This window comes from Urocitellus parryii, chromosome 10 (assembly GCF_045843805.1).
Source record: "Urocitellus parryii isolate mUroPar1 chromosome 10, mUroPar1.hap1, whole genome shotgun sequence".
Classification (NCBI taxonomy): Eukaryota; Metazoa; Chordata; class Mammalia; order Rodentia; family Sciuridae; genus Urocitellus; species Urocitellus parryii.
In genome coordinates, this window is record NC_135540.1 from 94080162 (window position 1) to 94093274 (window position 13113).

General features: G+C 34.8%; 1 protein-coding gene across 3 annotated transcripts in view; it reads right to left on the minus strand.

Moving 5' to 3' along the window:
* Stap1 (signal transducing adaptor family member 1) overlaps positions 1-13113 on the minus strand; it is a 32150-nt gene that overhangs the window by 2287 nt on the left and 16750 nt on the right. For 2 of the 3 annotated variants that reach the window (XM_026407786.1, XM_026407785.2), the window contains 3 exons: positions 11114-11242; positions 6383-6452; positions 4185-4281 (listed from right to left, as the gene is read on the minus strand). In XM_026407786.1, the coding sequence (XP_026263571.1) occupies positions 4185-4281; positions 6383-6452; positions 11114-11242 (296 nt within the window). The remainder of the gene's footprint in view (positions 1-4184; positions 4282-6382; positions 6453-11113; positions 11243-13113) is intronic. The other variant, XM_077803544.1, reaches the window with a different exon arrangement.

Consider the following 13113-nt stretch of genomic DNA (forward strand, 5'->3'; position numbering starts at 1 on the left):
GTAAAATTTGGACAAAAACAGAAAATCAATATAACTCACCATAGTAACACGCAAAAGGAAAAACCATATGATCATCTCAATAGATGCAGAAAGATCATTTGACAAAATTTAACATTCACAGAACAGAGAAGATAGCAAATTAGAGGAAGAGTGTACTTCCCAGCAGCTCCTTAGCACCAGATTAAAAAGTGGGAAGGGCTGGGATTGTGGCTCAGTGGTAGAGAGCTCGCCTAGCACAGGTGGGACCCGGGTTGAATCCTCAGCACCACATAAAAATAAAGGCATTTTGTTGTGTCTATCTACACCTAAAAAAATAAATATTAAAAGAAAATGGGTAGGTAACTGTGGTAACTACTGAAATTCAACACTGGACAGCAAAAGAAAACATAGGCACAGAAAATCATAAGCACTAAATATAATATAAAAAAATAATAGAGATAAAGTAGCTATGGCCTGCTGAGAGAAGAGAATAGTACAGGGGGAAAAAAATTGGCTTGGGGATACTTGTGGAGTAGAGATGGAGGCTAATCTTAATGGACCCAGAGTCAATGGGAAAAGCTGTTGAGCAAAAAGCAACCAAAATCACTCAGTCCATGGGCCAGACAGTTTGAAGGGAAATGGGATCACTGGTGCAGGAATGATTTTTAAGCACTGCACAGCCACAAGCAGAGGCAGGAGATAGGGAACTTATAAAGGAAGTTGCCATCTGACCCAGTAGTCACCTATTGTGGGCCCCAGAGTACAACTGAAATAAGTGTAAAGAAAATTGTGCCCAGGATATCTAGGCTCCAGATAGCAAGAAGGGAAAGCTCCCTTTGTTGCTGGCACCCCATAAGAGCTACTGAGGAGATAACCTATAGCAGTCATACAGGAGCAACTTCACTCCAGGGCGCTACTGGGTAATTCACATCCATATCGGTGAATGTGAAACCTGTGGAGGTTTAGATTTCACACCCAAAAGGTGGAATTTACAGGAGGCAAGAGAGACCCAAACATCCAACAGAAATGGGCATCTCCTAAGCAACAGGGAGTGTAGATCAAATCTCAAATCCACTTTCAGAGTTCCAAGGGTCAACCAAGACCAAAACCTAGTAACTGGAACTTCCAATTTAGAACTCTGCACCACCTCTACTACAAGAATGCACAATTTGTCTGCATTCAACAATCTATCCCACCACGGTCTGGGAGACAGGAAGCTGAGAGCTACTACAAGCAGCGCTGGCCCCTAGCCACAATGGCAGACAACTAAGTGAGGACCACAAAGACATTGGACTTAACAAACCCCAGCTCTTTACTCAAGGGTTACAGAGCCCAAAAATAAAAAGAATGAAAATCCCTCCTTGCCAATAATTTTGACCTCCTATGTGAAAAAAAGCCCTTTATCTCTCATTAAGAATTTTTTCTCCATGTCCTTTTTTCCATATTTCCTCTCCCTAATATATTACATTTAATTTTTTAAATTTTTTCAAATGTTTCATTATCATTTTTTCACTTTTTCACTTTTTTTCTATACTGCAAGAGGGAAACCTCAAATTCTACTCCTAGAAATCTACTCATACATGAGACATAAGTCCCAGGGGGGAAAAAAAAAAGAATAACTACACACAAAATGACATATATAAAAGAGGAAGGGGAATACATCTCAACTGATGCAGAAATCCAAGATCTGTGAAAGCATGAAGAAAGAGGCAAACAAATCTCTTCCCAAATTCACAGTCCCTGGCAAAGGACCCCAGGGACATGAAAATGGATGAAATTCCAGAGAAAGACTATTAAAAAACTGATTGTTAAAATGTTCAATGAACTAAAAGAATATATAAGGAATGAATTAAGAGATTAAAAACAGAAAATGAAAGACCATTTCAATAAGAAATGGAAATAGTGAAAAGAAACCAATCAGAACACCCAGAAATTGAAGATACAATAAATCAAATTAAAAATTTATGTAAAATCATCATAAATTAGGTTGCATAGAAAATAAAACTTCAGGGGCTGGGGATGTGGCTCAAATGGTAGTGCACTCGCCTAGCATGCGTGAGGCACAGGGTTTGATTCTCAGCACCACATAAAAATAAAATAAAGATATTGTGTCAACTTAAAACTAAAAAATAAATTTAAAAAAAAAATAAAATAAAATAAAACTTCAGACCTTGGGGACAGGGTATATAATCTTAAACACTCAGTATGTAATAAAGCAAAAAAATAAATAAAAGACCATGAACAGAATAGACAAAAACTCTGAAACAGCATCAAGAGAACAAACCTGAGAATTACTAGGATAAAAGAGAGCATAAAGATATATGCTAAAGGCATTGAAAGCATCTTCAATGAAATAGTAACAGAAATTTTCCCCTATATTAGAAATGAGATAGACATTCACATACAGAAGACAAACTGGACACCAAATTGAGATCAGTGGCAGAAAAGGTCAGGATCAGAACAGAAACTCATGATCAAAATGCCTAACATAGAAAATAAGAAAAAAAAATATTAAAAGCTGCAAGAGAAAAATGTAAGGTCACTTAGAGGCAAACCGACAAGACTCACTTTGGCCCTTTCAACCAAGATCCTAAAATCAAAGAGGGCCTGGAATGAAATATTCCATTATCTAAAAGAAAACAGTTGCCTGCCAAGATTTCTGTGTCCAGCAAAGCTCTCTTTCAAGATTGATAAAAAAAAATTAAAACTTTCCATGACAAGGATAAACTAAAAAAATTTATGACCAACAGGCCATCACTATAAAGAATAATCAAAAGATATACTGCACACAGAAGAACCCAGAAACAAACTCCAAAGCTCCCAAATAGGAATGAGTAGGTGTTGAGGAATTACAGATAAAGATTATATTTAGGACCAGCTACAAAATTTGTGAACCCCTTGTGCATAAATTAAGAATTTCAAAACAATGATAGAAGACCATTAAACCCAGCATGGGACCCTGTGCAATAGCACAGTTCACATACCCATGACATTGGAGAGGATAGAAAATCCAATATAACTTTCCTGCTGTGTGGATTATATTGTATCAGTTATCTAATGCTGTATAACAAGCTGCCCCAAAAACGTAATGGTTATTTTCAACAAGCATTTTATTTTATCATGATCTATGGGTCAGAAATTAGGATTTGATATAGTTGGGCAGTTCTAATTTCACTTGATGTCACTTATATGATTTGAAGTAACCAGTGGCTTGAGTGGGGCTGGATTGTCCTAGTGAGCCTTGGTCACACATATGGTACTCTCAGCTAGGAGTGGCTTGACCTCTCTTCATCTCATCTCTAATCTTTAAAGATGATAATCCAGGCTATAATGATGGAGGCAGAGAACTAGACTGCCTAGATCATCCAAATAATCAAGTGACTCCAGGTAATTATCAAGGAAGAACACAGTAAACGGTAATGTCACTCTCACATGAGACCTCAGAGCAGCAAGGAAAAATGGTAGCTTCATGTTCTTGGACTAGCATTTATTTACTTATTTTAGGATTTTTTTAAATTAAATTACAGACATAAAAATCAGTTAAGTTAGGCCTTTTGGTATAATACTTGGAATCACCATGCTGCTATTTACACAAAAATTCTCCTGGGATTTTTATTGGATTTGGTTAAATTTTCACACCAATTTAGGGAAAACAAAAAAGGTTATCAGCTTCCTAATAAATTTTTAAAATGGTTATTAGTACAAGTAACTAATTCCTAACAGTCCCTGAGGATTTCCTAGTCTTCAAAATGCTTATCACAACAACATTCTGTATTCTTGTAATAAATTCACTTTGGCCTAAATTAGGCATAGTTAGTTTCCTCTACTTGAAACAAATCATATCAGAGATTTTTGGTTTTCTTGTGATTCCCTTTTTTTTTTTTTTAATTTTTTTTTTTTTAAATATTTATTTATTTATTTATTTAGTTGGCGGACACAACATCTTTGTTGGTATGTGGTGCTGAGGATCGAACCCGGGCCGCACGCATGCCAGGCGAGCGTGCTACCGCTTGAGCCACATCCCCAGCCCTTTTTTTAATTTTTAATATTTATTTTTTAGTTTTCGGTGAACACAACATCTTTGGTTGTATGTGGTGCTGAGGATCGAACCCGGGCCGCACGCATGCCAGGTGAGCACGCTACCGCTTGAGCCACATCCCCAGCCTTGTGATTTCCTTAATTCAGCAACAAAGTGAAGAACATACCAAGCTTGTCCTCAATTGAATATATAAATGGTCTTAAATTTCCTCGAGTTTCCTTCACAAAATAATCAATGACACTGAAAAGGTTTGGGAGTGTTACCTGTATAAAGAGAAAGTGAGAGAAGGCTCAGAGTCACCCAGGTAAAGAGTAAGATATGCTCAACTGTAATTTAATGAGGATTCTTGTGTATTTCCTGAAAAATCATGTCAGTAATTTACTTCCGTAGCTTACTTACTGATGGTAGTTTTCCTTACCCCTGTGTCTTATTTCTCCTTTCTAATAAGCATGTTGCAGTTCTCTGTTGAGGAATTACCCCTTACCTATTGAGTACAGTCTGGTGGACAATAATTAGCTACCTTGCTATTCTTCAATTAAGACATAAGAATTACTGAAGTTAGGCCAGAAATTTGAACTTGAGTAGAGGAACAAAAAAGAATAGCAGCTTTCTAATAAAATGGTTATTAGTACAAGTAACTAATTCCTAGTCAGTCCCTGAGGATTTCCTAGCCTTCAGAATGTTTATCATAACAACATTCTATATTCTTGTAATAAATTCACTTTGGTCTAAATTAGGCATAGTTAGTTTTCTCTTCTTGAAACTAAAGAATACTTAAAGCCAGAGAATTTAAGCATTTTAATATCTCTTTGTGTCAGGATAATTTACTGATGTAGGAGTAACTGAAATGTAGCTTTACCCCCAACAAAAATTTTGTTGGTCACAAAAACCAACAAGTCTGCTTGTTGAAGTCTGGTGAAGTCTGCTTAAATGTGAATATCCCAGGTAACCTTGAAGAGGAAAAAAATTCATCAAAATGTAATTTGGTTGAGTGACAGACAGGGTTGGGGAGAGTGAAAGAGGAAAGCAGCTGTGGAGACTAATGACAGAAACGAGTACCAGTCCACCAGTTACAAAGATGTACCAGTTACATTATTCTTCCTTGACCATAACTTGTAATCACTTGATTATTTGGATGATCCTGTAGCAACAAGTTCTCTGCCTCCTTAGTTAGAACTTTGTTTTAAAGCTTAGGAGGTCGGGGCTGGGGATGTGGCTCAAGCGGTAGCGCGCTCGCCTGGCATGCGTGCGGCCCGGGTTCGATCCTCAGCACCACATACCAACAAGGATGTTGTGTCCGCCGAGAACTAAAAAATAAATATTAAAAAAAAAAAATTCTCTCTCTCTCTCTCTCTCTCTCTCCTCTCTCACTCTCTCTTTAAAAAAAAAAAAAAAAAAAAAAAAAAAAAAATAAAGCTTAGGAGGCATGGATCTGAGACATGAGAGACACTGGGAGGCATTTATGGTGAAGATATAAGCAAGTCAAGTTACAGGAGTCAGCAGCTGCCTTGTTCTATAAGGGTTATGGGTGAAGTATAAAAAATTCGATCACACTATCCTTTTTCTGTTTGATCAACACAGTAGGCCTGGAGAAACTAAGAAATTCTTTTAAGATTTACCAATTCCATTTAAGTGCTATTCAGAGACATTTTTCCGGGATCATCTTTCCTTTCTTACAGCCTAAAACTTAGCTGTATTCCTTTTTATTAGCATACTAGAACATAGGATACACCACCACATTTTCATCAGTTGAGACGAGTGTAAATAAATTTTCTCACCTGAATGAGAGGTATAATAATATCTGCCTCAGACAAATGAAAAAGATTAAATTGTATATGTAAATTAGCTCTATGCCCAACATGGTATCAGGTAGTTAAGATTTGATATCTTTAGCCACATGATAAGTCAGCTAGGATGGGAGAAAGGTTGAAGACAAGGAAGAAACCCTTTCTTCACTGGTATGTTGCTATTAAGAGGGAATTTCTGAACTTTTGCATTGCAAATTTTAGAAGACTAGTCATTTGCAGATTTCTTCCCATAGCACATTTTAATGCTTATATGTAAAATAGATGCTTAATAAAAATATTTTCTCTCCCTGAAACAATTATATTGATAAGAACCTCACAAGAAAACAGTGGAATTTTTAGAAGCAGATTATCTTCTACTTTACTTCTACCACCTGTCCTTGCATCTCACTTCTCACCCTAAATATCTTCCACCTGCCAGCCTCCTTATCTTGCCTATTTTTTGCCACTATATCCCTAAGGGGGAAAAAATCTGCTTTTCCATTCTTTATATTCTATAAAGATAAGTTTGGGAGGAATCAGGGAAAAGTTCATCAATAGCAAAGAAATATCTACTTACAGGTTTTTCCAGTTCAATAGTGTAGTTTTTCCCTATGCTCATCACTTTGTAGTGCTTGATTCTTGGCATGCTAAAATGAAACAAATGGTTAATCTCCATTTGATTATATGACTGAGACAATGCAAACTCAAGTGACTTATCTACTAAACCTGTGTGCCCATGACTATAGTGGAGTGGGGTGGGGTGGGGGAACCATCCCATCCCTGCTGGGTTGTTTATTTTTTTAAGCTGATTTACTGAATCCCTTTTGGGAGGCAACACATGGGTAGATACAGGAAATCTAGCTCACTGAGTAAGTGAATGAGAAAGAATAAAAGGGAAAAAGAATTCAAGAACTAAAAATCATTCAGGTAGAAAAAAAAATTTTAAATGTCAGTAAGCCACAAAGTAGACGTTATAAAATTTTATGTAGGTATATACAGATCTCTTTGTTAAAGAAGTAAAAAAAAAAAAATTATTGAAAGCAAATTGCTTTCTCCTCTGCCTCATCATTAATCTAACCAGAGAGCCCTCCATATCCCTTATTCATCGTAACTCAAATACCACCTGGATATCTACTAACTCCAGAGCAGTCTTAGAGAAAGGAAATGTATAGCAGATGAATCGAAACCTTTTCTTTTCTATTGTCAAATAACACTCTAAATTATATGTTCCCCTAAATTCATGGTATTTTATTCATTATGAACTGCTGAAGAAAAAAATATACATTTTATTCATCTTTGTATTACAGAATTAGGACATAATAAATATTTATGAAACTGAAATTTAAAAAGTTTAGAAGCACATATTCTGCTGCTATCTAGAACTAAACAAATTTATACAGAAAACAGAAGTCAGTGTCCATGCCAGTTATTTTTGAATAATAATAGTATGTTTGTCTTGAATTCCTTTGATTCATATGGCAATAGTGTTTAGAACCAAAACTTTTTCTAATGTTCAAAAATCAACAGCATTTATGATGATGTTATTTGTTTAAATGACAAACTAATTCAACATTTGTCCTATGTTCAGAAGCTGTCTAAAGCAAAATAGTTCATCAGATTAATCTGGTCTACATGGCCTTTTCACCTTTTTAAAAAAAAAAAATTAGTTCTTTAGGGGCTGGGGTTGTGGCTCAGGGGTAGAGCACTCGCTTAGCATGTACAAGGTGCTGAGTTCAATCCTCAGCACCACATAAAAAAATAAATAAAATAAAATAAAGATATTGTGTCCAACTACAACTAAGACAAAAAAAAAATTTTTTAATTACTTCTTTGTCCATTTCTATTTCATACTTCTCTACGACTGAAGTATAAAGAAGCCTTCTAATCAGGGGACTTTCCTAATATACCATTAAATCCAACTGTCCTCTCAATTAAATACCATATTGAAAAATAATAATTATAATAAATTAATTCCAATGTATTACTTTCATAACATGGGATAAAATCTAACCAAACTTTCTCCTTCCTTAATGCTGATACTTCAGGTATCAGTTACAGACTAGTGAAAGAAACATTTTTGGACAGAGAATCTTACATGCACCCTTTTAGGGTGATTGACTCTGACTTTAGGTTTACCCCAACCATGAAAAGATCTTCATAATCTGTTACTTTTGAAAATTCTCTTCAATTTCAGTTAGAATTCTTGAGTTCTATAAAATAAGCAATTTCCATTTTTTGGAAGATTGATAGAAAACTTGTTTCAAATTCTGGTTCTATCATGTGCACTCTGTAAGCTCTCATTTTTCATCTATAAAATGGAGATGGTATGGCTGGGGTTGTGGCTCAGCGGTAGAGCTCTCACCAAGCACTGCAAGGCCCGAACCACATAAAAAAATAAATGAATAAAGGTATTGTGTTCAACTACGACTAAAAAATAAATATTAAAAAAGGGAGATGGTAATGATTTACCTACAGTACTATTGTGGGTTAATGCTTGCAAAGCTCTTTTTGTACAGTGTCTGATACATTTAAACACTCAGTATATTACAACTACTTTTTACAACACTTTATTGTTTTAACTTGGCAGTTTCTGTGAGTGTTCATCCCTTCATTTGTAAAACATGGAAAAAACTGTCTTGCCTCAATGTTTTTCTTAAATCTGTTTTTTGTTCCCATGGTACTGGGAATCAAACCTAGGGTCTTGCATGCTAGGCAAGCACTCTACCACTGAACATTATCCCCATCCCTGTCTCAATATTTTTATTATGACTGAAGGAAGTTTTTGCCATCACTCAACACAGGATCCATGAATGGTGTTATGTAAGGAGAAGATGATGATTGTTGTTAATAATAGCCATAATGTTATCACCATTCAGGGGAAAGCTGTGAGAGAAAAAGCGACAGAAATAAAAGTAGATTCTGAAGCAAAAATAAGGTGGAAAATTTTATTGAAGTCGTTCAGGCTTTTGCTCATTTTAAATTTTGTTTTCTTTCATATACTGTTTTTTGTTTTGTTTTGTTTTGTTTTTTTAGTTTTCTACAGGCATATATGGTAATAGTGTTTAGAACCAAAACTTGAGAAAAAGTCAAGATCATTAAAATTTGCTGTTTAAGATTTTCCTGATTATAACCTAAAAAATGAAGCAACTAGTCTTTTTTAAAAAGAAATGTGTGGCCTTAAATGTGGTTATAAGTACTTATTCCTAGTTTCTGATCTCAATTTTAGCCAAAAAGAAAAAATAAACTTTGACTAAATGTTTTTTACTGCTTAATTAGCCAATGGCCTTTCAAAGTGTTTATAATTCAAGCATGGTACCTAGCTGTAACAATTCCAAGAACATGAAGTTGTTGCAAGAATAGCTTTATGTCTGATCAATTCTTTTGCCACTGGGCTGGGTAGAGATGGATGGTCTTCTCCACCAAAAGAGGAGTCACCTGGTATTTTGGCTTTGAATGACTTCTGTTTATTTATGATAATAGTCTTCCCTCCCACAGCTGATCTGTTAACAGATGGAAAACATTTTACTTTCAAGTATTGCTTTGTAAACCAACTTGTTCTTTTCAGCTCATGTTTTACCAGACACACTCTTCTAACTTTGCATGACTGAACATTTCTCCTATAACCTTCCTGTAAGAAAATGAATTGGTTTGTGGGAAGCACAGGTGCTCCATAATAGTCTAGATTTCTGCCAAATTCTTTAAGCTAAAATTCACATATTCTCTATAATTGCTATCTTTAAAAATTAAGTAACCTGTTAAATAGAAGATATTAAATTCAGACATTTTAAAAGGTCTGTTTGATACATTAGAGAACAAAAGTAATGATCCTAAACATAATATATCTATTTGGCTCACAAAGGGAATTTATGTGACAAGAGTTAAAATTTTCTAAGCCACTTCTATGTCTAAAATATCCTCCAAATCCTAAATAAGCACATACTGAAATAAATAATGCTTTAGTAAGACCATTCTACCTCAATGCTGGGTTTCTAAATATAAACTGAGTGTGGGAGTTAGTTTTATCCAATCTTGTATAAATTTTTATGACCATCAGCTCATTTCAAACTAGGTCTGAGTATACTAAAATTAAATTATGTAACTTTGATATGAACTTCTTTGCCAAACTATTTCTTATGATTTTGAAATATAGCTTAAATACAATTCAAATGTAAGTAAAACTGTGATGTTAAGTTCATGTCCTAAGCATACAAACACTGTCTGATCATAACTGGAAACAGTGTTGTTTCTCATAGCTAATTGCAAAGGTTGGATGTAGACTATCTTAAAATATTCTATTGTGAAGAAAATATATATATTTTTAAGTGGATCAAAAACAATTAGACCAAGAAAGAATACATGAAGAAAAAAAATTACTGTCTTTTATGACCTAATTTTGCTTTTAAGCATTTAGATTATGTTTAAGAAAAGAAAATCTATATAAATTTTAATTCAGTTTTATATTCTCTTATTTTTTATGGAAGGTCAGTTAAAGACATTCTATACTTTGGGAAATTACTCAATTTCCTAAACCCTGAAATATGTCAAACTCCTGGACCAGGAGACACGAAACAGAAAAATCTACTTTTTTTCTCAGGGGTTCTAGGCTCACTGACATTTAACAGCAATCTTAACTTTTTATTTATTTTTTTTATTTGTTTCAAGATAGTCAATTAAGTTATAAATCAAATATGTTGAACTAAAACATCTGTGATATTCTACTATATTCATTGGAGTTGAAAATCCAATGTTAATGTTTAGCTTATGATAACTTGTTATTATAGCATATGTTATCAGCTTACAAATATTGACTTACAGTAAAAAAAAACATAAAGAGGTCACCAAAAGGTTGACAGGTATTCCTTGTGAAAAAATACATGTACAGATGTGCGCGCGCGCGCACACACACACACACAGAATGAGGATCTGATTTAGCATCTAACATTTTTGCCATCTATTCAGTGCATATGACAAGTATATAAAGAAAAGTATCTATTTATATGGAGTAACAGGCAAGTGAATGAAGCTTCACTGGATTTTTTTTTTCTCACTTCTATTTCCTTGGTGCTCAGAGAATTACTTTTCATATTTTAGTTACTCAATAAATATTTGTTAATTTGAAAGAATGAATACAACTATATTTTGTTGAGTTGAAAGAATATATTTTATGATATTCCCTCCCTATTCTTATGTTTATATTTTGGCTCCAGCAAAACATGTAGCAGGTACTGATCTGAATTTATATGACTTTGCTTTCTAAAGTGGTGTCATGCTTTTAACAATTTCTCACATTTAAAAAAATTAAACATACTCTATCTCCTGTCGGATAGTGATGGAGTAGTTTCTACTATCACTACCAGGCCTCAGGATCATATTTCCCAAGGAAGGATTCTTCTCCAGCATCTCAGTGGCTTCTTTCCGGGAAACTGTATAAAAGCATCTACAGAAGTAAGATAGAAAACAGACTTTGTTTTTCACTGATAAATACAATTACTTAAAAATAATACTACCAAAATACCTTTGAGAGCTTTAGTTATTAGATTTTCTTAAAACTTCTAGTTATATATTATGTAACAATTACATAATTATTACTATATATTATTTTTTAAAAATATTTATTTTGGCTCATAGTTTGTTTTTTTTTTTTAACAGAGAGAGAGAGAGAATTTTACTATTTATTTTTTTTAGCTTTCGGTAGACACAACATTTTTGTTTGTAAGTGGTGCTGAGGATCCAACCTGGGCCGCACACATGCCAGGCGAGCATGCTACTGCATGAGCCAAATCCCCAGCCCGATATATATTATTACAAGTGTATGCCACTCTGAGTAGACTAATGCCAAAGGCCTCCTTCCTTTATTCTTCCAAAGCCCCTTGTTTTTAGGATAGCTGATCAGCATATACTGACCATTACCATTTGACAATCTAAAACAACAGTTAACAATATATTCTCAGTTTCAGTTGACAAACAAGATCTGGGATAATATCTTATGGTGGTTTCCTTTCAGGGTCAAAATACTTCTCTCAATGTTTCTCTTACTTGATCTCTGCTTTAAATAACTGATAGTAAGGTTATTTCTGAACTCACTCCTTTTGGTATAATATATCTTTATATGACACTGGTGGTATTTTTATGCATAAAATAAAAAATAAAGCATTTCCCATTTTATAATGTGTATTGTAATCAGTGAAATATATAGTCAAATTCATTGAAAAAAAATCAGGCTGGATATGCAATATACCAAAAATAGTAATGGCAAATATCTCTGAATAGCAGGACAGGGAATGATCTTAAATTTCTCTTTATTTATCTGTAATAAACATATTAGTTGTTTAGTTGAGCAAAAAAGAAAAAGCAGTCTGTGACTTTTAACCTGCTAGTCCATCATTGTTTCTTGGTAAAAGTAATGGTTGGTGGGTTTCAGTGATTGTAGTATATATAGACAATGTATTAGAATCTGATGTCAAAGATGGTACTGAAGAAGCCAGAGAGATCCTCTTCGTCCCCCTTCCATTAATTTTTTAGTACCAGGACAGGTTTCACTGAGAAGAACACCAAGATTCTAGAAGAAAAGGGCTCACCACCTTTTCAAGTAAATATAAGAGAAATGGAGGATGATGTTCAGTTCAGCATGTTCTGTGCCCAACAACACCACACATACTTTGGAAACGGCTTTCCTTAATGAGTTGTACTTTTAAAGTACAAGCTTAATGACTACTTACTGATTGGTCAGCTGAACACATTCCAAGTATTTGAAATTATTTAGTATAATTTATTTATTATTTTTTTTAAATAAAACAATCACTTAGTCAATTCTTTTTTTTTTTAAAGAGAGAGTGAGAGGGAGGGGGAGAGAGAGAGAGAATTTTTAATATTTTATTTTTTAGTTATCGGCGGACACAACATCTTTGTTTGTATGTGGTGCTGAGGATCGAACCCGGGCCGCACGCATGCCAGGCGAGCACCCTACCACTTAAGCCACATCCCCAGCCCCAGTATAATTTATGATAGAAGACAAGTCAATTATAGAGTGCCGCAGTCTGGCTGGGCACAAAATAAAGGATCCGCCACGAGGCACTTGTAGGTTCAAACATGAACTCCTTTATTGCCGGAACTCCCACAAAGGCCACCCATGCGGCCCTTCCAGGAACACCCCCAACCAGAATCCCTCCTCCAAACTCCAAAGTAGCAGCCTAGGCAGACAGCAAGGGTCTATATACAACTGAATAGCAGCTTAACTTAACCATTATCATCTCAATGGCTTGCTGGCAACCCTCAACCACTCCCTTCTGGCAAAAATGCCATGCATCA